The sequence below is a fragment of the Eptesicus fuscus genome, chromosome 15 (genome assembly GCF_027574615.1).
Source record: "Eptesicus fuscus isolate TK198812 chromosome 15, DD_ASM_mEF_20220401, whole genome shotgun sequence".
NCBI lineage: Eukaryota > Metazoa > Chordata > Mammalia > Chiroptera > Vespertilionidae > Eptesicus > Eptesicus fuscus.
The window spans coordinates 18761274-18784018 of NC_072487.1; the positions used below are offsets into that span (position 1 = coordinate 18761274).

General features: G+C 36.4%; 1 protein-coding gene across 1 annotated transcript in view; it reads right to left on the bottom strand.

The window, feature by feature from the left end:
• DENND4C (DENN domain containing 4C) overlaps nt 1-22745 on the bottom strand; it is a 117512-nt gene that overhangs the window by 40678 nt on the left and 54089 nt on the right. The window contains exons 11-17 of the mRNA XM_054727027.1: nt 16647-16747; nt 15932-16150; nt 12106-12251; nt 10911-10946; nt 10699-10829; nt 8684-8816; nt 3324-3530 (exon numbers count right to left, since the gene is read on the bottom strand). Coding sequence (XP_054583002.1) covers nt 3324-3530; nt 8684-8816; nt 10699-10829; nt 10911-10946; nt 12106-12251; nt 15932-16150; nt 16647-16747 — 973 coding nt within the window. The remainder of the gene's footprint in view (nt 1-3323; nt 3531-8683; nt 8817-10698; nt 10830-10910; nt 10947-12105; nt 12252-15931; nt 16151-16646; nt 16748-22745) is intronic.

Sequence of the window (22745 nt, forward strand, 5' to 3'; positions counted from 1 at the left end):
CATACCAGCAAGCAACTGGTTATAACCAAGTGATTCCAGTTAAAGCAATGTGGAGCAGAAAAATCACACAGAGTATTTACTAGATTCTTGGCCAAAAAAATTATACGACTTAATAAAATAGCTCTTTTAAGCCACTAAGTTCTGGGATGGTTACTCAAAAGTATCTGTTAGACTGATGAGACAATATAGAAATAAGCGTGACACAAATATTTCATTTTCATTTAAAATTCAGTAAATAGTATAAAGCAAAATGCATTATACATTTTAATTTTAATTCAGCCTCAGTGGCATGTGCCATTTCTGGGTCTTCTAAAGTTTTATGATAAAATCTAGGTTATTACAACTCTTGCAAACATAAAATGTAGAGCACAAAGCTGTCAAATTAAAACATTAAGTTTATAAATGAAACAGTGGGGCCCGAGCCAGTTTGCTCAGTGGTTAGAGCATCAGCCTGTGGACTGAAGAGTCTCGGGTTCAACTCCGGTCATGGGCATGTACTTTGGTTGCAGGCTCCGTCCCGGCCTTAGGGTCCATGCGGGAAGCAACCAATGTTTTTTTTTCTCTCTCTCTCTCTGCCCCCTTGCCCCTCCCCCCCCCTTTCCATTCTCTCTCTCTCTATCCTCGGTGAGGAAAGGAAGGAAGGAAAGGAGAGGGGAGGGGAGGAAGGGAAGGGGGGAAGGGAAGGGAGAAAGGGAAGGAAGGGAAGGAAGGAAGAAACAGTGGGTTCTGATGGAATATGGACCTGAACATGCACACTACTTACTTGCTGGGGAGCTTATGTGTGTGTCAATTCATCTGTTTCAAATTTCTTTTCACTTATTTATTAAGTTATTTTTATTTTTTAAGATGAATAAGGCACAGTATCATTCTTTTAAAAAAATATATATTTCTATTGACTTCAGAGAAGAAGGGAGAGGGAGAGAGAGAAATAGCAATGATGGGAGAGATCATTGACCCGCTGCCTCCTGCACGCCCCCTAATAAGGATCGAGTCCGTACCCAGGGCATGTGCCCTTGATGGAAAGAGAACCCTGAACCCTTCAGTCTACAGGCTGGCACTCTATCCACTGAGCCAAACTGGCTAGGGCCAAATTTCTTTCTTTTTAAAACGTAGCTAATATATAAACTGCCTCACAGAGTTGCTGGGAATACCAAAGGAAATAATATACATGAAAATACTGTAAAAACTTTAATGTGCTATTCTATGTGTAATCAATAAACAGATAAAATGCATCAAATATGCATTCTTAAGTATTAAACAAACATTTCTTCCAGCAGTAGAGATGCAATTACTTCAGCACACTACAAATCTCTCGATATAACTTGTTAGAAGATGAAATAGGAGAAATCAACCTTGAAATTTTAAACCTCCTATCATGGTGTTTATTGTTGAAATAGAAAAAATTTCTTAGCTTACTAGTTCCAATTGCTGCATGTTAGAAAATAAGAGAACGTCATTATTTGTCAGAGACTAACATAGAACTTTAATAGCTTTGAAAGAAAATAGTTTTCAGGCAATTCTGAAATGTCTTATGAAGTTGTAACTAACCAAAGAAATAATCAAGAATTATGCTTTCAATTTAGAGTACAGTAACATAATCAATATTTGCAGAATACTTTAAAACGCTTAAAATATTGTATACTTTCCAAAAAACTTAAAACATCTTGAAATGCTTCTTAGATATAAAAATTATAAGAATTTTTAAAAACACTAAAATGTATGAGATACAAAGCACTGATTCTGATCAAGTACTTAAAAATATTTTTAGTTGTTATTCCACTTATGCATTCATTGCATTATTTTAAAAGTTATAAATATACAGGTAATACTTAGAAAAAAATGAGTTTTAGTATGCCCACAGCATTATCAAATCTTAATCATGTAAATGCTGTATTAGCTTCAGATCTTTTTATTTTTAAGAAAAAAATATATAGCTATTGCTCAAGCTATAAAGTGCTCTCTTCAATCCCATTTCTCTTCTATCCTTATGCTCTCATTCTCTCTCTTCTTCCTCCCAGACATCTATTACTGAATTTTTATTTCAACTTCATTTTAAATTCTAATCTGGTTCTATATATCATTTATAATTATCTTAACACTAAAAATAATTTTAAAGGGAAAAGAGAACAGAGAGAAAGACTAAGTGACTCAGTTTCTCCAACTATATCACTATCTCTTAGGATGCTTCTAAAGCTTAAGAGAGATATTGTGTGGCCCGGCTAGTGTCGCCCAGTGGTTGTGCATCAACCCACAAACCAGGAGTTCACGGTTTGATTCCTGGTCAGAGCACACACCTGGGTTGTGGGCTTGATCCCCAGTAGGTGGCATGCAGGAGGCAGCCAATCAATGATTCTCATTATTGATGTTTCTATCTCTCTCTCCTTCTCCCTTCTTCTCTCTGAAATCCATTTAAAAAAATTTTTTTTTAAGAGAGAAATTGTATGTAAAACATGTAACACATCATTCACTCAGTGCTTACTAGGAGCCAGGTACTATTCTAGGCACATTATGTACATTAACTGATTTAACCCTCAAACTAAACTTATGAGGAAGGTACTATTATTACCAACACCAGTGGGGCAATTTTGTCCTCCAGGCAGGGGACACTTGGCAATGTCTGAGACATTTTTGATTGCCCTGGCAGGAAGGGTTTGCTACTGGCATCTGCTGGGTATGCTGGTAAACATCCAACAATGTGCAGGACAGCCCCAGACAGGCCCCAGAATAAATAATTATGCAGGTCAAAATGTCATTAGTGCCTTGCCAGGTAGCTCAATTGGTGTCATCCTGATATGCCAAGGTTGTAGATTTGATCCCAGGTCAGGACACACACAAGAGTCAACCAAGAGATGCATAAACAAGTGGAATAACAACTCTCTCTAATAAATAAATAAAAATTTAAATGTCAGCAGTACCAACATTGAGAAACTTGGAACTACATTTCAGATACGTAATCTGAAACACAGACTGATTTTATAACGCACCCTAGGACATAAGTCCTAGTGGAAAGTCTACTCCCTATTTGCTTACTAACAAAGTTATATCAAAAATAAAATGTAATCAATATTATTTTCTATTTATCAAGGACAAACAATCTGGTCTAAATAAGAAGTCTCAGCTTCATTCCAAAGCAGTAATTTTTAAAATAATTATATTTTAAAATAAATAATAAGTACTATCCCTATGAAACAGAGTAAATGTTTTACCTTTCCTGCTTATAATGAAAATACTTGAGGACACTTTAAAGCAACTGAGAAATAACTTTTCTTAAAAATGCAAAAATAAAATTTAACTTAGTAATATTCTCAATTGGTTATACTTGCCTCATCTAGCGGATCCACGTCTGTTTTCCTCATCTTAATAAGTACATCATATGCCTGCTGAAGTGCTCTGACCTTAGGATGAGAAACTCTAACATAGGCTGGGAGACAAATAAACCACAAACTGAAACAATGACTGAAGAGACACTTGGCCCATTGTGGTGGATTTGTATAACATCTCTTCGCCAACTTATGAGCTGTTTTTATCTCCTAGAAAGAGAATAAAACATTATGGTATTTACTAAAATTCATTACGATGGGGAAAGTGAAAAGGAAAAGGGAAAAAACAATATAATGTCAAATTTTACTCTAAAATCAAGCATTTCATGGGGAAAAAAATAGATATAGAGGTAAAGAACCATTGAACAGACTGTCAAACTACAGCGGGAAGGCAGGGGAGGTTGGGTGGGTGGGTGGGGGCTGTAAGAGATCAACCGAAGGACTTGTATGCATGCATATAAACATAACCAATGGATACAAGACACTGAGGGGGAGGGGGGCAGGTGAAGGCATATGCTGGGGGTTAGGGGAGGCTGGGGGGAGGTCAAGGGGGAAAAAAGAAGACATATGTACTACTATTTGTAATACTTCAAACAATAAAAAATAAAATAAAATGAAAAATAAAATCAAGCATTTCCTACTTTTACTTTTGTGAGTGGCTTCCTACTTAGTGCCACATGGCCTTTCAGCATTCACCTACAGAAGCATTTATATTGTACTATAACTATTTGATGGTGAGCATAATACACTAGAAATTCCTTAAAAGCAGGGATGATTCATATTTTTATAATATAATGATTAATTAGGTGCCCTTCACATAGAAGGCACTCATGTTTGATGGATGAAAAGGATTTAACCATTGATAGCTTACAAGGTCTTCAATGTCATTTTTGAAAAGTTAGTCTTCTCACTCTTCTCCCTGCTAAAAAGTTAAAATGCCCTAGACCTGTGGTCGGCAAACTGCGGCTCGTGAGCCACATGCGGCTCTTTGGCCCCTTGAGTGTGGCTCTTCCACAAAATACCACAGCCTGGGCGAGTCTATTTTGAAGAATTGGCGTTAGAAGAAGTTGAAGTTTAAAAAATTTGGCTCTCAAAAGAAATTTCAATCGTTGTACTGTTGATATTTGGCTGTGTTGACTAATGAGTTTGCTGATCACTGCCCTAGACTATTTCCTGCCACGATTTCCATTTAACTTCCCTCACTACAGTCTGGGTTAATTCCTTTACTGAATGATTACATAAAAAGCCCTACTCCTTTGAAGTCAACATAGTCTGAGAAAGATCATAGACCTTCCTACCTAACTGTTCGACAGTCATGTTTTCAACCTCTGATTTTCATTCTGATTTGAGTGGAAGAAAGAATAGGTATCAAAATCACCTGCTGAGCTTTAACTCTAGATGCTATAGAGTCTTCCAGATAAATCAAACTTGGCAGGAAATAGTCTAGGGCAGTGGTTGGCAAACTCATTAGTCAACACAGCTATACTGTGCCTTGCACTCAAGATCCCTCTACTGGAATATGTTCTAAAAAAAAAAAAAATACCCTGGTGTATTAATTTTCTCATGATCTTTATTTCTACGAGACTTGAAGATATATTTGAAAATACAGTTCCTTTCCTTTTCCAGCTAGCCTGGAAAAACAGAAAAAGATGATGGAAATGAGATTTAAAGATTTAGTAACAAAACAAACAAAATAAAAAAACAAAAACAGAAAAACAAACAAACAAAAAAAAAACTTAGTAACAAAATTTTCCCATTTTAAAAACTTGCCTTTAGTAAGCTGGTAGGCAGCTTACTAAAAAAAAATTCCCTTCAGACAACATTGAGAGAAATGTGTTCTATATGAAGTTAAGGAACACCTCAGGTTAATCTCAGATTTGAGGGATTATATAAGAACTAGAGGCCCGGTGCAGGAAACTCGTGCACAGAGGAGGTGTGTGTGTGTGTGTGTCTCAGCCCAGCCTACACCTTCTCCAATCTGGGATCCCTCTCACAATCCAGGACTGCTGGCTCCCAAATGCTCGCCTGCCCGCCTTCCTGATTGCCCCTAACCACTCCAATGCCAGCCTGATTGATGTCTAACTGCTCCCCTGCCAGCCTGTTTGTCCCCCAACTTCCCTCCTCTGGCCTGGTCACCCCTAACTGCCCTCCCCTGCAGGGTTGATCACCTCCAACTGCCCTTTCTTGCAGGCCTGGTGCCTCCCAACTGCCCTCCCCTGCTGGCCATCTTGTGGTGGCCATCTTGTGTCCATATGGGGGCAGGATCTTTGACCACATGGGGGCAGCCATATTGTGTGTTGGAGTGATGGTCAATCTGCATATTACTCTTTTATCAGATAGGATAGAGGCCTGGTGCACAGGTGGGGGCCAGCTTGTTTGCCCTGAAGGGTGTCCAGGATCAGGGTGGGGGTTCCCTTGGGGCATGGGGCGCCTGAGCAAGGGGCCTGTGGTGGTTTGCAGGCCAACCACGCCCCCTGGCAACCCAAGCGGAGGCCCTGGTATCTGGAATTTATTTACCTTCTACAATTGAAACTTTGTAGCCTGGAGTGGAGCCAAGCCTCCTGCTTGCTCCGTGGCTGGCAGCCATTTCTGTTGGGGTTTGTGTATATCTTCTATAATTGAAACTTTGTAGCCTTAAGCGGCCTGGGCTGGCCAGGGTGTGCGGAAAGCAGGGGGCAACCCTAGCGTCCTGCTCTTTCCAGCTCCGTGGCTGCCGCCATTTCTGTTTGGATTTGTTTACCTTCTATAATTGAAACTTTGTAGCCCTGAGTGGAGGCTTAGGCCGGGAAGGGCAGGCGGAAAGCTTGTCTTCATCCGTTGCCTGGGAAACCCAAGCCTCCCTCCTGCTTTCTGTGGCTTTAGCCATCTTGGTTGGGTTTATTTGCATACTTGCTCTGATTGGCTGGCGGGCATGGCTGGCGCATGTAGTGGAGTGATGGTTAATTTGCATATTACTCTTTTATTAGGTAGGATCGGTAAAACTTGAACTAAGAATTTCATTTTGATATTTTCCATGTTTTATAGACTCACAAAATGTCAGTATATGTATAAAAGATGTTTAATTTTAATGCACACCTAACTATAGCTTAACTCTTTACACTTAAATCAGATATGGTATTAAAGCAAGTTATTCTAAATTAACTCACTTGCACTCCCTTTTGAATGTAGTAGTCAGTATAAAGTACATTTACATTAACCATGAGGGAAACACAAATCAAAATCATGCCACTTCACACCAACTAGGATGCTATAATAAAAAAGATAATAATAAGAACTGACAAGGATGTAGTGAAATTGGAACTCTCATACACTGCTGGTGGGAAATGGAAAATGGTGTAGCCACTGTGGAAAACAGTCTGACAGTTCCCCAAAAAGTTCAAGAGTTGCCATATGACACAGCAATTCTACTTCTAGGCATATACCCAAGAGAAGTGAAAACACACAAATGTTCATAGCAGCACTATGCATAATAGCCAAAAAGTAGGAACCACTCACATATCCAGGAATGGATAAATAAAATGTGGTATATATCTACACAGGGGAATATTATTCAGCAATAAAAATAAATGAAGTACTGATACATGATGCAACAACATGGATGAACCTTAAAAACATTAGAAGTGAAAGAAGCCAGTCACAAAAGGCTACATGTAATACAATTCCATTTATATGAAATGTCCAGCATAGACAAAACTATAGAGACAAAAAATAGATTAGCGGTTGCCTGGTGCTGTGGCGGGGAAAACCTGGAAGTTAACAGCTAAGGGGTGTGAGGTTTCTTTTAGGGGTGACAAAAATGTTCTAAAATTGATTGTGGTGTGGTTGCACAACCCTGTGAATATACTAAAAGCCAGTGAGTATACTTTAAATGGGTGAATTGTATGGTATGTGAATTTTCCTAATATATATAAAAACCCTGGGTCATAACAACCAGTAACGACCAGAGGCTGACCAACCAGAAGTCAGTGCTGGCTCCACCCCTAAGCGAGCAGTAAGGGGCAATCAGGCAGGCAGGCAGAGAGGTTAGGGGTGATCAGGTAGGCAGACCAGCGGTTAGGGGTGATCAGGTAGGCAGGCAAGCAGTTAGGGGAGATCAGGTAGGCAGACGGCCCCTCACCAGGCTGGCCCCACCCCCAAGCAAGCAGTTAGGGGCAATCAGGCAGACAGGCAGAGTGGGTAAGGGTGATCAGGTAGGCAGACCAGCAGTTAGGGGTGATCAGGTAGGCAGACCAGCGGTTAGGGGTGATCAGGTAGGCAGACCAGCGGTTAGGGGTGATCAGGTAGGCAGACCAGCAGTTAGGGGTGATCAAGGTAGGCAAGCAAGAGGTTAGGGGAGATCACCAGGCTGGCCCTGCTCCCAAACAAGTGGTTAGGGGCAATCAGGCAGGCAAGCAGAGTGATTAGGGATGATCAGGTAGGCAGACCAGCAGTTAGGGTCCCGCCCCCCAGCGAAGAAAGAGGGAGGCCCAGGCCAGCTAAGCCACTGCACCCCAGCTTGTCACCTGCAGAGGGAGGCCACCGGTGGCAGGGGAGGAGGGGCAGTGCTGCACAGATGGCAAGCAGTGGCAGCGGCGGGGGTGGGGCCAGCAGCCTGTAGCCTGGGGAAGGAAAGCCCCGATAGGCCCTGATCTCAGGCCAGGCCTAGGGACCCTACCAGAGGAGTCCCAGATTGTGAAAGGGTGCAGGCCGGGCTGAGGGGATCCCCCCCACACACGAATTTTCATGCACCGGGCCTCTAGTCCTATATAATAAAACCCTAATATGCAAATCAACCAAACGGCAAAATGACTGGTCACTATGATGCGCACTGACCACCAGGGGGCAGATGCTCAACGCAGGAGCTGCCCCCTGGTGGTCAGTGCACTCCTACAGGGGGAGCACAGCTCAGCCAGGGGCTGGGCTCACGGCTGGCAAGCACAGTGGCGGTGGTGGGAGCCACTCCCGCCTCCACAGCAGTGCTAAGAACCCCTTGGGGGATGTCCGCCTGCCAGCTTAGGCCCGGCAGGTGGACATCCCCCAAGGGTCCCAGACTACGAGAGAGTGCAGGCTGAGCTGAGGGGACCCCCTCCTACCCCCCAGTGCACGAATGTCATACACCGGGCCTCTAGTATATCCATAAAGTTTTTTAAAAAGTGTATTTGGTTCCCAAGAATTCTTTTAAAGCATAAACATACTAGTAAGCATTCAAAAACTTCAGCCTCAACATTGTAAGTAGGATTGTAAGAAATCTAGTTTAGTTCATTATCAACCACAGTGGGTCTTCAAATGGTTGCTGTGAGTGATAATTCTAAACTATAAGCTGCATATCACATATACATATTTTACATTTTTAATTAGCATGTATTAGATAAAGAATATCTAACCTGTTTACTTCTCTTAGCCATGAGAGCTGGACTGTTTGTAATGCTATTCCCAGTAGGGTGTCTATTAAAACAAAGTTTCAATTCCTGTGGTCTGTCAAAAAGCTTAAGGTCCAGTCTTGGAAAGTATTTGTAACTAAAATAAAAAGCAAAATTAGAATTGCTGATTTAAAATACATTAACTCTTCATATTATTCCAGGATTTAGGTGACTATTTCTAAACCTTAAATAGTACCCAATATTATTCCCCAAAATCCTTATACAGAAAACATTTTTTTTTCCAAAAATGTAAGATGACATAGTTATGAAATACACAGACCACCTATATAGAAACTTTGGCTCCTCCCCACCCTATTTGTTTTTTTTTCCAACCAATCCATGGAAAACAGAAAACCCTGATATCTTATACTTGACAGAGGAATTAACCCTTGCAACAGAACCCATGTGTTCAATAATTTATATTTAAAAATAATATTTAGTATAATTTGTAATTTTGTTTTTCTTCATAAAAGTACCTTGCATTGGTATCTAAAAGAAAAAAAAATCATAATATTTTCATTTTAGGGATATACAATAATTTACCCAATTCTTTACAACTGGACATTTTAGGTTATTTCTAAATTTTTGTAATTAAATATCTTTGTATATGTATCTTTGTAAATACTTTTGCTTAATTTCTTAGGATAATGCCTAATATCAGGGTTTGCTATGGCCCATATTTATCAAGAGAATAAAAATTATTATAAATCACTACAAATTTATTTCCAGAAAGGCTATACTTGCATATTCTCTAACATACACTTTAACTGGTAGTATAGCTTATCTTCAATATGATAGATTAAAAATGCCTTTACTCATCATTTTGGTTTGCATTTCTTTGAATACTAGAAAAGCTTAATATCTTTTCATATTACTGTCTATTGGGATTTCTTCTCGCAAATTGCCTCCTTTGGCCAATTTTCTTCTGGGAGGTATTGCCTTTCTCTATTTATCTTGTTTGTCAATACCTGGAGTCCAAATGCATAGTGATTAAGCCAAAGTGAAATAGAATTCTATAGTTAATATGCAATCAAAATGGTACTTAATTAAGCCACTCAATCCCTATGGTATATATTCTTCATTCTTAGATTATATATTAATTCCATATTTTTATGACAGTTATTTTATATTTTCTTTGCTCCTGATATTATTTTAAGGAAACAGCCTAAGAAAATAACTGTGTATATACACAAAGATATAAACAGCAAAGAACTACAAACAATCCACAGGAGACTAGTGAAACAAATCACAATAAATGCATGTAATGTGGTCATTCAAAATGATATGGCACAAAAATATTTTTTGGCATGGAAACATGTTCAGGCCATTAAAGGCAAACACAGGTTACAAAGAATATGTACAAGATGAACCCATATTTGTTTTAAGTATAGTAAGTGCAAATTTATGCACTAAAAGACAGGAAAGATATACATACAGTTGTTAACAGACTAAATATTGGTGCTAAAATGATGTGCTAGTTTTCTTTTTTGTTGTTTGCTTTTCTAAGTTTATTGTGTCTTATCACAATTATAACAATAACAATCAAATACATTTTAATTTCTCAAAAGATTCCATCCAAATCCTATTTTTTACATTTATTTTAATAAAGAATGATTCCTGCCCCTCTACTTTTAGATTTACTCTGACATCTTACTAATGAATAAGAATTACACAGTCTTTATATTGACAACAAAAACCCCCAAAGGAAGGCAGAACCTCACAAAAGTAAATAAATTTTTTAAAGATTAAAATATGGTTGAATGTTTAGGTGACTAGTGATCAACATCTGGCTTATTTTCAAACAAGACTGTCCAAGTCTTAATTTACATTACCCACTGACATTATAAAATATCCATCTCCATTAGTTCACTGAATAAATTTTGAAAATGACCTTCACAAATGATTGATATATGTATCTACTAATAATCAGAAATAATAAAAATAAATCATTAAATTGGTGCCCAAAGAGCTCTTGCTACCTGTACTTTGGTGACAGGTCCTTTGCATCATCAGGAGGTGGCTCTGGTGGCATTATGAATACAGTGTGCTCACTTTTTTGTGAATCATCTAGCTCTATCAATTTGGTATCATCTGTTGAATCAAAATCAATCTGAAAAATAATTTTTTCCAGTTAATTTATATTTAAGCAAGACCTAGTTCTGAAATTTCAAAAACTTAAGAAAAAAAATACCTTATCTGTTTTCTCTGTGCCTTTATCAGGAAACAACTAGAAAAAAAGAAAAAAATTCTTAGTGAAAATGTCTACTGTGAATTTAATAGAGATTATCTTAAATTCTTATTTTAAAAAAAGTATCCTTTTTTAATATTGGACAAATAAAAACACTTCACAATTTTGGGGAACCTATACTATATTAGGCTAAAGTATAATACTTCTTTTGAGGCTATTAAAACAATTTATTTTTAGTAGTTTTTTCATAAATCCTTCACTAGCAAAAGATGGCAAATCACAAGAGGAATCTGGCTTCCCAAATAAAAAATTAATTATTATTAAACTCCTGCATTAGTGATTGACATTATCTAAGCACCCCTCTAACTGGATGATACTGGACTATCACTTTTATAAGTAAACTAAAATGTTAAATAATTTTAATGGTATCCCTGAATTTTTAGATTATACTGATAGAATGGGAGAAAGATAATCAAGTTTTCTAAGGCATATGACTCATTAGGAGTCCATAAAAAATACAATGTCATAATATTCTACCTTTTTTTGGATATAACCTTAAATTTTATATAATATATAGTTTGTATAAATAATCAGCCCCAAGAGCCACATAGCAAAAATAAGAATTCTATTAAAGATGAAAAAAATATATATCTAAGTCAGTCATTAATTGTGAAGAATCAATTTGAATTTCCTTAGGATGCGTGAGTAAAACTTAAAAACTTAACATATGTCCAAATAACCTCCATTAGGACAAAAGAAATAGAGTAGCAAAAGTATCTGGAAAGACATTAAAACAAAAGAACACAGGACTCCATTTATTCCTAAAAAACTAAATTTTGTAAATCAACTACTAAATCTTATTTTATTCATATAAATTAAATATATAAGTTTTAGGAGGGTCAATTTAGTACTTCATAGTTACAAAGTGAGAATCAAAGAGAAAAATTTGCTATGTATGGTAGAAACTAGACACAGGAAAATTACTTATACTAAGCCCAGAGTCAGACACTTGCATGTACATGTAAGCACACACACCCACAGACAGACACACACACACACACACACACACACACACACACACCCTATGTTGTCTCCTTCAGATTATTTGGGCTAATAATAATAATGATGATGATTATACATACAGCTAGCCAAACTGTTAAAATTTTCCTTAATATTGCTATATAGAACAAACTTTTACCTTTTCTACACAGTCATCAAAAAATGCCAATCCAGTATCTTTATCACTTACAAAACTACATTCTTCAATGAAACGAATAAAAATCTGTGTTTTGCATAAAAAGGTGTAGAATTTTGTATAGGCACGATCTCGACTTTTTAAAAATCCTGAAACAAAATTAAAATTAAATTCAGATTTTAAAGTGGAACTAGATGTTATATTACATATTATTTTAAACTTGTACATATCAATATAATAGTCATATATATTTATATATAGAATCTTCTAGTAACCATAGCTCCTTCTGCATGATTCAACTACAAAAATGCTTAATTTATACCATTAACCTTTTCACTGAAATCTGAATCTAAGAAAGCTCTAATCCTACAGCTCTCAAGTAGAAATTTCTGATATTCTACATATTCTCAAACAAGTAGTGTCTATGTCATTCTTCTGCAATGCCACCAGACAATTATTTCTGTATTGTCTTGTAAAAATGTCTGCTCATTGAAGGTCCAAGCATCTGGTATTCTACCCTTTCCCCTACCGACTGTAGTCATCTACTGTCTTAGGAACACTCTCCTTCATTCACTGAAGACCAGGGCACCTACTTGAAAGCCTTCTCCTCTCCAATTCCTATCATCATCATTCTTCAACACCCACTAAGCACAAATCATCCAACCCTGTCAATGATCTGTGATCTATTCCATCTCTACCACCAACTTGTACACAAAGTCACACACACACTCTGGCCTCTTCTTGCTATCATTAAAAATAGCTCTGCCTAGAAGTGGGATTACTGGGAAAACAAAAACACCAATCAGAAAGGATATATGCACCCCTATGTTCATAGCAGCATAATTTACAATAGCTAAGATTTGGAAACAGCCTAAGTGCCCATCAGCAGATGAGTGGATTAGAAAACTGTGGTACATCTACACAATGGAATACTATGCTGCTGTAAAAAAGAAGGAATTCTTACCATTTGCAACAGCATGGATGGAACAGGAGAGCATTAAGCTAAGCGAAATAAGCCAGTAAGAGAAAAATAAATATCACACGATCTCACTCATTTGTGGAATACAATGAACATAAACTGATGAACAAAAATAGAACCAGAGGCATAGAAGCATCGAACAGACTGTCCAACCTATGAGGAAAGGTGGGGGTGAGGGGGTAAGAGATCAACCAAAGGACTTGTATGGATGCATATGAGCATAACCAATGGACACAGATTGGGGGGTGGGGGGGGGGGCGGCCGGGGAGAGGTCAATGGGGGAAAAAGGAGACTTATGTAATACTTTAAACAATAAAGAATTTATATTAAAAAACAAAAAAGCTCTGCCTCACAAATCTTTAATTTGCATGTTATTCTTTGACCATTACACCTATCTGTTTGGTTTGCTTGCTTACTTAAGTACTCTTACAAAGGCTTTTGTTGGGGGGCAGGGGAGGTGGAGGAAGGTAGAAGGTAAGCTCATTGAAATCTGCAATCCCTTTACCCTTCTTCCATTCTACCTACTCCCTCCCTGTCTTCACTTCTCTATCTATCCAATACTGATTCCATGTCCATGTCCATCATCATTTCAATTACTTTCTTGTTAACACTCTCAATTCTTATGTCCTTTGTCTTTTTTGGCAAATCCATCTAGTATAACCTAGCCCTGGAGGAATGTATTTGTCTGCTTCTCTGGATCTGCACCCGTGTGGCTGAGCACAAGTTAAAAAAAAAAAGGGGGGGGGGGGGATGTTCCACAACTAGGTGGATCAGAATCACTTATATAATACTGTACCTTTGTCCCTGACCAGCAACCCTACTACATTTTTGGAATCAACATAATTTCCCTTTACCCATTATTTCACAGTTATTTGCAATTTTCAAATGTTCTCCCTCCATGTTTTCTTCCCCCATTCCCAAAAGACCATACCTTATATTGCCAAAAAATTAAAATCATTAAATGAGAACTACCTTCATTATCTCACTATAAAATATATTACTCTTTCTGCAATTATCATTCATTCCTTCCTTCTTTTTACAATGGATATGTCCAGTACTCCGATCTAAGGCCAAGTCTACCACATCAGCCTGGGATTCCAGCCCTTCAGTATTCTCAGAAAGTCTTCCTCTCTCTACTAGCTCTTATCAGCATACTCAAGTCTCTCATTGAAAACAAACAAACAAAAAAACCCTTTTCTTAACAAATAATCAGATCCTCCCTTTTTTGCTGTTTTCCTGCTCAATAAAGACAACCAATGACACGCCAAGGAGAGAGACTTCAGAGGAAACCAATCCTGCCAACACATTGATTTTGACCTTCTAGCTAGCTTCTACAATTATGAGGAAATTTCTGTTGTTTAAGCCACCCAATCCATGGTACTATGTTATGATAGACCTGACGAACTAAAACACATGCCTTGTGCTTTTGTTGTTGAGGTTTCTTCCATTCCATTATTACCACTAACAATAAGAGAGGTTATGATGAGTACTGAATATTGTACTTTTACTAGTTGCTCAACATACATTTTCTTAATCTTCACAACCATGCATAAACTAGGTGTTATTCCCATCTTATTAATGAGAAGACAGAACCCCAGAAAGATTTCATAAATAGCAAGGAAGAAATTATAATTCAGATTTAATTTTTAATGCCTATTGTTTTTAGAAATCCTTTCCTGCTCATTTATCTAAGTTCTTCAAAGTCATGCTCTTCCTTCATAAATCTTCCAAAATATTCATTTGAAAGAATGTTTCTTTTTTCTTAATTTTTAGAGCCTCTCACTGAATTAACTGTATAAAATCTGTGTTCTCGAGTACTTGCTCTATGTTAAAAAATCATCTTAAATTGTTTCTTATTTAGTATCCCATAGAGCTAGATTTAATTATTCTTTATATCCCTACATAATAATTAGTTGAGCTTGCTAAATAGTGGCTAAATATTTGAGAGAGAAGTTATTCTGAAACAGAAATGATAAAAGACAAAAAGATTGCTAGGAAAATACAGATTATTTTTAAGTAACTGCTAGATAAAAGTATAGAAATGTAATATAATTTTTATATAAATATTAATGAAAATGTAAGGTTGCTACTACATATTATATTATAAGAGTAGCTGAATAATAACAACAAGCTTTATAACTCCCTAAAATAAAAAAGATGAGCATAGTGTTTCCCCCTGGAACAAGGATGTTTTTTATTTTTTTTTTAATTTTAAAACTGGTGGCTTTATTCCAAAAACTAATTGTTAGGAAATATTTTAAAGCAAAGAGTATATAAATCAAAATATTATGCAAAACTGAAGAAACATCTAAAGAAAATTACATTTTACTAAAATAACTGACTAGGTAGTAGTATAAATACAAGCATCATCTCTGACTTATTATAATTAAAATCCTACAGCTTCAGATTTCTCAGGAAAAAAATGGGGTGTAAGAAATTATATTCAGCCCTAGTTGGTTTGGCTCTGTGGATAGAGGGTTGGCCTGCGGACTGAAGGGTCCCAGGTTCAGTTCCGGTCAAGGGCACAGGCCCGGGTTGTGGGCTCGATCGCCAGTAAGGGGCATGTAGGAAGCAGCCAATCAATGATTCTCTCATCACTGATGCTTCTATCTCTCGCTCCCTTTCCTTTCCTCTCTGAAATCAATAAAAATATATTTATAAAAAAATAAATTATATTCATAGAATCAGACTACAAACACACAGAAGTATATTTTAATTTTAATTTCTAAAATTTATAAATTTTTAAAAATTTTTTAAAATTCAGGTAGTAAATATTTTTTTGGTAGCAATACTAAATACGAAGTATTTTTCTTTTCTATAAAAAGTAATTGTATTTTCAATGCCACTCACCCTGTCGGTCAAACAATGAATCAACAGCTGTGGCTTTATTTGAAGGAGCCTCTGTTATTGGTTTGAGATATGATCTATATCCTTTTAAAATGGATGCCATAAAGCGCAAAAATGCCTCTTGAATTTCCATCTCAAGTTGAGTCATCTTTTTTTGCCAGGAGAAATCTGCTTCAATTGGAGTCATCTCAATTGCTGAACCTTCTTGAGTTTTTTGGTGAACTAGCAAATAAAACAAGAAAATGACATCTATAATAATAAAAGCATAATATGCAAATCGACCGAACGTCCAAACAGCAGAATAACCATCCAGACAACTTCCCAGATAAAGCCTGGGCAAGGGCCAAGGCAGCCATGGCTGGGAGGACGTACTCTTGCACAATTTTCATGCATCAGGCCTCTAGTTAATATGTAATGATATATATATATATATATGTACATATATATAATGATTGAACAATTAAGGAAACTATCAAAATAAAGCCTGTGACTTCCTGAAATTTCTCTCTCCATTAATGCAATGGCATCATAGGCCCAGGCTAACAGAGATGCTCAAGCAGACAGAGCACAAACAACACACTTAAAAAATCATGAAGCACAATATTAATTTCTTGTTATTGGAATTTTGTTTTGTAATGAAACTTCTTTTAAGCAGAGCAAAAGTGTGTTTAAATTAAGAAGAATCGTCATTAAAATATTCCTTTTTCCTCACATTTACCTGAAGATAACTGGGGATACAATTTCTTCAAGGTGCTAAGTAAATTTTTGCATGGCTTTTTGGGAAGCTGCTTCCAGTTCATGTTCTTCTTTTCATCAGATCTATTAAATAAAAATATAACTAATAAAACATCTCAACCTGCTTTTACTTAAAATTCTTATGTCAAACTAAAAAAGAATATAGAAAGGGTATTTTTACTGAAGATACAATTGATACAGTCTGAACAAGTGGTTTTCAAGGAGCTTCTCTTTTCATTTCAATTATCTTGAATCAAATTTGGTCATCTCATACTAACCCACCAACACAGATTTTCAATACTAGAGTTATGAATACAACACTAAATTCTTGCTTCAACAGTATTTTAGAATTATTTTAAGTGTCGAACTTAATTGACTTGAGACTTTAAATTACCTATTAGAAGCAAATCTCAACAAATATCAGAGTGTCAGTGACATACAGAGCATGTTCTCACCACAATTCAACTGAGTTAGCATTGAAGAAAAAAAAACTTTGGAAGTTCAAAAGAACACTTTTTTTTATATGTTTTTATTGATTTTTAGAGAAAGAGGGAGAGATAGAAACATCTATGAGAGAGAAACATCATCCAGTTGCCTCCTGCACACCCCTTACTGGGAACAGAGCCTGAAACCCTGGCATGTGCCATGACTGGGAATCAAACCAGTGACCTCTTGGTTCCTGGGTCAATGCTCAACCACTGAGCCACACTGGCTGGGCCAAAAAAAATACTTTTAAATAATGCATGAGTCAAATGAAATATTTTAATAGAAATAAGAAACATTTAAAACTCTATAAAGATGAAAGCACTATGTACAAACCACGGGCTGCACCTATTGCTATACATCAGGCCAATATAATTTATGAACATCAATGCAAGCATCTTAAATTCTTAGAAAAGTTAATCCACTAGTATATTTAAAAAAAACAAGAGCAAGATGATGCTTATATCAGGAATATAAGAACTGTTTACAACTACATGATTTTATAATGTAATGTACCACACAGAGATTAAAGATTTTAATGCTCATCTCAATAGTTGTACGAAAGTACTATAAAATTCAACACCTATTTATGATTTTTTTTTAAATTCTTAATCTAGAAGTAAAGGAAAACTCCTTAATTTATTATTAAGTAATCAAAACCCTAGAATAGAGCTAGGAAACTTTGGAGTCAGATAATAAATATTTCATGCTTTGAGGACCATTGTGCCTACGTCATACTACTGAAATGTGCCACTGTAGCATGAAAGCAGCCTTGGACAATATGAGCTGTGTTCCACTAAAATTTTATTTGTAAATTCAGGCCTTGGGCTGGATTGTCAATTCTTGCTTTAAAGCAATAATCATACTTAATGATGAACTCTCAAATCTTTCCCTTTGAAATTAGGAACAAGACAAGATACTGGCTATGCCTACCTTCTACCATTCAACATCACACGAGGATTTTTGCCAGAGAACTAAGACAAGAAATTTAAAAATAAGAATTGTAGATAATGTAATTGCTTATAGTCAGATAATTGAAGAGAATCTACAGACAAGTTAAAAGAATTCAATTAACCTTTTGCACTCGGATATCGAGTGTGACTCGACATGGTTAGCATTAGAATAAAGGAATTGAGAAAAAAGCAAGCGAGTGCAAAGGGTTAAGTTGCTGGGCAGCAAACCCACTATATAAAAATCGGTTTAACATTCCTATACCCAACAACAAACAAGTACAAATGTAATTTAAAATACCATTTATAGTAACGATAAAAACTATAAGTTACTTAGGAATAAGTCTAACAAAAGATGTGCATGGTCTTTACTGAGAAAGATCCAAGTTTATTGAACAATTTCAAAATATTTATGAAGTAAAATGCCACATGCATAGGTAGGGAGACTATGTCAAAAAGATGCCATTCATTCCCAAATTAATCTATAAATTTAATAGAATTCGAACAAAAATCACAACATAATTTTGTGTGGAACTTAACAAACTGATATTAAAATTTAAATGGAAAAAAAAGGACAAAATATATAAAAACAATTGTAAAGAACAGGAGTAAAGGGACTTGCTATATCACATCATAACTCATTTTTTTAATCTATTTTTATTAATTTCAGAGAGGAAGGGAGGAGAGAGACATAGAAACACCAATGATGAGAGAGGATCATTGATAGGCTGCCTACTGTATGCCCCACATTGGGGATCATCGCACCAACTGGGCATGTGCCCTGATTGGGAATCGAATTGTCACCTCCTGCTTCATGGGTCAACGTGCAACCACTGAGCCACACTGGCCGGGCTCACATCACAACTTTTTAAAACAATGTTAAGATATAATTCACATACCATACAATTCATCTTCCTGAAGTGTACAATTGGATGGTTTTTAGTATATTCATAGTTGTATAACTACCACCACAAATCAATTTTAGAATATTTGCATCACCTCAAAAAGAAACCCTGCATCCCCTTAGTCACTAATCTCTGATTCCCCAATTCTCCCATCTTCACCAACCTATTTTCTATGTGTATAGATTTACCTTGGCTAGTTCATATAAATGGGATCATGATGTTTTCAAGGTTCATCCATGTTGTGCACAACTTAATTTTAAAGTCATTAAGATAGTGTTCCATGGACATAGACAGTAGGGGGGTAAGGGCATGTGCTGGAGGTGGGAGTGGCCGAGAAGAGGTCAATGGGGGGGAAAAGGAGACATATGTAATACTTTAAACAATAAAGAATTAAAATAAAATAAGATAGTGTTATACTAGCAGGAGACTAAAACAAAGGAACAGAATAATAAGCATGAATGCTATATTCCATGCTAATATAGAAAGTGATATGTAATAGTGTTTACACTGAAGACCAGTAGGGAAGAGATGAACTCACTAATCAATAAATAGTGCTATGTGACAATTGTTTGTCCATGTAAAAAATAAATAAATAAATAAAATGGTATCTCTATGTTATGTCATACACTAATACCAAGTTTAGCTGAATTAAAGACCTACAGAGAAAGGCAGAACCTGACCACTTTAAAAATATTCAGGATAGTATTTCATGACCTCGAGCAGAGGATTTCATATATAAGAACCAAAAACAGCAATCCATGAAAGAAAAAGTAAATCTGATTGATTAAAATAAGCTTCTGTTCATCAAAAGAATACGATAAATAGAATGAAAAGAAAGACAAGTCAATGTGGGAGGAACTACTTGCACAAACCAAGAATTAATTCCAGATCATACAACCAACTTACACAAATCGAAAGAAAAAGGCTAACAACCAAACAAGAAAATTTACCAGAAAAAGGCAAAATCCAATTAACAGGAGAGGAAAACCAAAGGGCAAAAAGAAATATAAGTGTACTACTTGCAACTAATTAGGGAAATGTGAATTAAAGCCACAGTGAGATTCCATTACCATCAAACTGGCAAAAATTTTTAATACTGAACATAACAAGTATTGGCAAAGATATGAAACAAACAGAACTCTCATTTGCTGCTGAAGAGGCGGTAAACATGGAAGATTAACGTGGCATTAACAAAGCCTACCAACCAACATTGGCTCTTTAAGGTATATGCTTCAGAGGAATTCTTGCCCATGAACTCAAAGAAATATGCACAATAATGATCATAGCAGCCTTGTTCATAATTGTAAAAATTTAGGTACAATCTAAATATCCATCAACACTGTAAACACTGAAATTGAAGTAGATCTACATATATCAACATGGATGAATCTCATAAAGAATGGCAAGTATAATAAACACCAAATTCAAGATGATGCAAGATATGTATACAGGGTTTCAGATTTACTGGTAATATTCTATTTTTTTCCATCTGCATGGTGGATGCATGAGAGTTATTTACATTATCCTCTATAATTTTGGGGTATCTGGGATATCTCATCATTCTTTAAGTACAATTAAGCAAAAAAGTTAAAGTTATTTTAAAAAACAATATTTTAATCAATAAATATTTTAGAAGTTATTTAAAAATGGCAAAATTAAGAATCTCCATAATATTATTTTATTCAGAGAGTAAATAAAATAAGGTAAACATGAGTTACAACTTCATAAATAATCATTTCCAAAAGCACCACAATGTATACAATCCTGAAATAATGTTTTTCAGGGATAGCAGCTAAAAAACAACAAAATGTTGCTAAAAGAAATATTTAGTGCATACAAGTAGTTTATTTCTAGACTGTAAGTAAATCTACATATACCTAGTAAAGAGCCACCACAATTATAGTTTCAAACTACAATGGTAGATCCTTTTCAAAATTATTTTTAAAGTTACAACAAAATGCCCCAGTCGGTTTGGCTCAGTGGATAGAGCGTCAGCCTTCAGATCAAAGGGTCCCGGGTTCATTTCCGGTAAAGGGCACATACCTTGGTTGCAGGTTCCTCCCCGGCCCAGGCCCTGGTCAGGGTGAGTGCAGGAGGCAACCAATCGAGGTGTTTCTCTCACATTAATGATTCTCTCTTGTCTTTCCCTCTCTCTAAAAATCAACAGAAAAATATCCTCGAGTGAGGATTGAAAAAAAAAGAAAGTTACAGCAAATGTTTTCTTCTTTCCTTAAGTTATTCCTTTGGTTCACTTTGGGATGTTTTTCCAACCAATTCTATTGCTGTGACCACTGAAGTCTCACCAAAGTTCTTACTCTTTTCATTTTCTCCTCATCTAAAACAGTATAGAGTAAGTACTCCAAGATCTAGAAGTTGGCACCAACATGAAGAAATTTTCCATACTTACCACATTTCCCATTAAGGAATGGGGGAGTGTGGAGTGGTTTGCTTTTAGGCATTTATCAGAGCTGCTTCCTTTATTAATGTGGTATACTACTCTCTGAACTCCTTGTTATACCACTACTGTATATATTTATCACCTCCAGTAAACACAAACTATGACTAATTTTTTTTTTAATCCTTACCCAATGATATATTGTTTCTTTATTGACTTTAGAGAAAGAGGTAGGGGGAGAGAAAGAAACATAGAGAAAGAGAGAAAAAGATTAATTGGTTGCCTCCCATACGCGCCCCTACCTGATGCACCCCTTCCGGTGATGGAACCTGCAACCTACATATGTGCTCTGACTGAGAATCAAACCCATAATGGTTTGGTGTATAGGATGATGCTATAACCAACTCAGTCACCCAGTCAGGGAAAACTATCACTGATTTTTAATATTAATTTCTCTGCAATAAAATGCATCCTTACAGCCTGGCCGGTGTGGATCAGTGGTTGAGGGTCAATCCATGAACCAAGAAGTCATCGCTTAATTCCCTGTCAGGGAACATGCCAAGGCTGTGGGCTGGATCCCCATTAGGGGGCCTGAAGGAGGCAGCCGATTGATGTTTTTATCTCTATTCCTCTATTTCTATCCCTCTGCCTTCCTCTCTCTCTATCTCTCTCTGTTCCTCTCACTCTGTATCTCTTTCCCTTCCCCTCTCTCTAAAATCAATAACATTTTTTTTAAAAAAATACATCCTTATAAAATTTAAATCTTGACAACTAAGGAAATGACATAATATTACCCTATATTGTAACTAAACTCAAACAGGTAAACCCATTTTTTAAAAGCTTACACATGGATTTTGAATTAAACCTAGAAAGTATATCAACTCTTCAGCTCTAAAAGCAGTGTTTAACCTTTTTTAAAAAATCCCTGTTCTCTTTTGATAAACATAAATATTTACTGCCTGCCATTAACATTACTATGCAAATATAAACTACTATAATGTAGAGATGTTCTTTTCAAAACCATAGAGCTTTCCAGGATTCTGATACTTTGCTCTGGTTGTGACTCACTGATGAAGACTTTTTATTTTTATTTTTTTTAATATATTTTATTGATTTTTACAGAGAGGAAGGGAGAGGGATAGAGAGCCAGAAACATTGATGAGAGAGAAACATCGATCAGCTGCCTCCTGCACACGCCCCACTGGGGATGTGCCCACAACCAAGGTACATACCCTTGACCGGAATCGAACCCGGGACCCTTCAGTCCGCAGGCCGACGTTCTATCCACTGAGCCAAACCGGTTAGGGCTGATGAAGACTTTTTAAAAAATACATTCTTATTGATTTCAG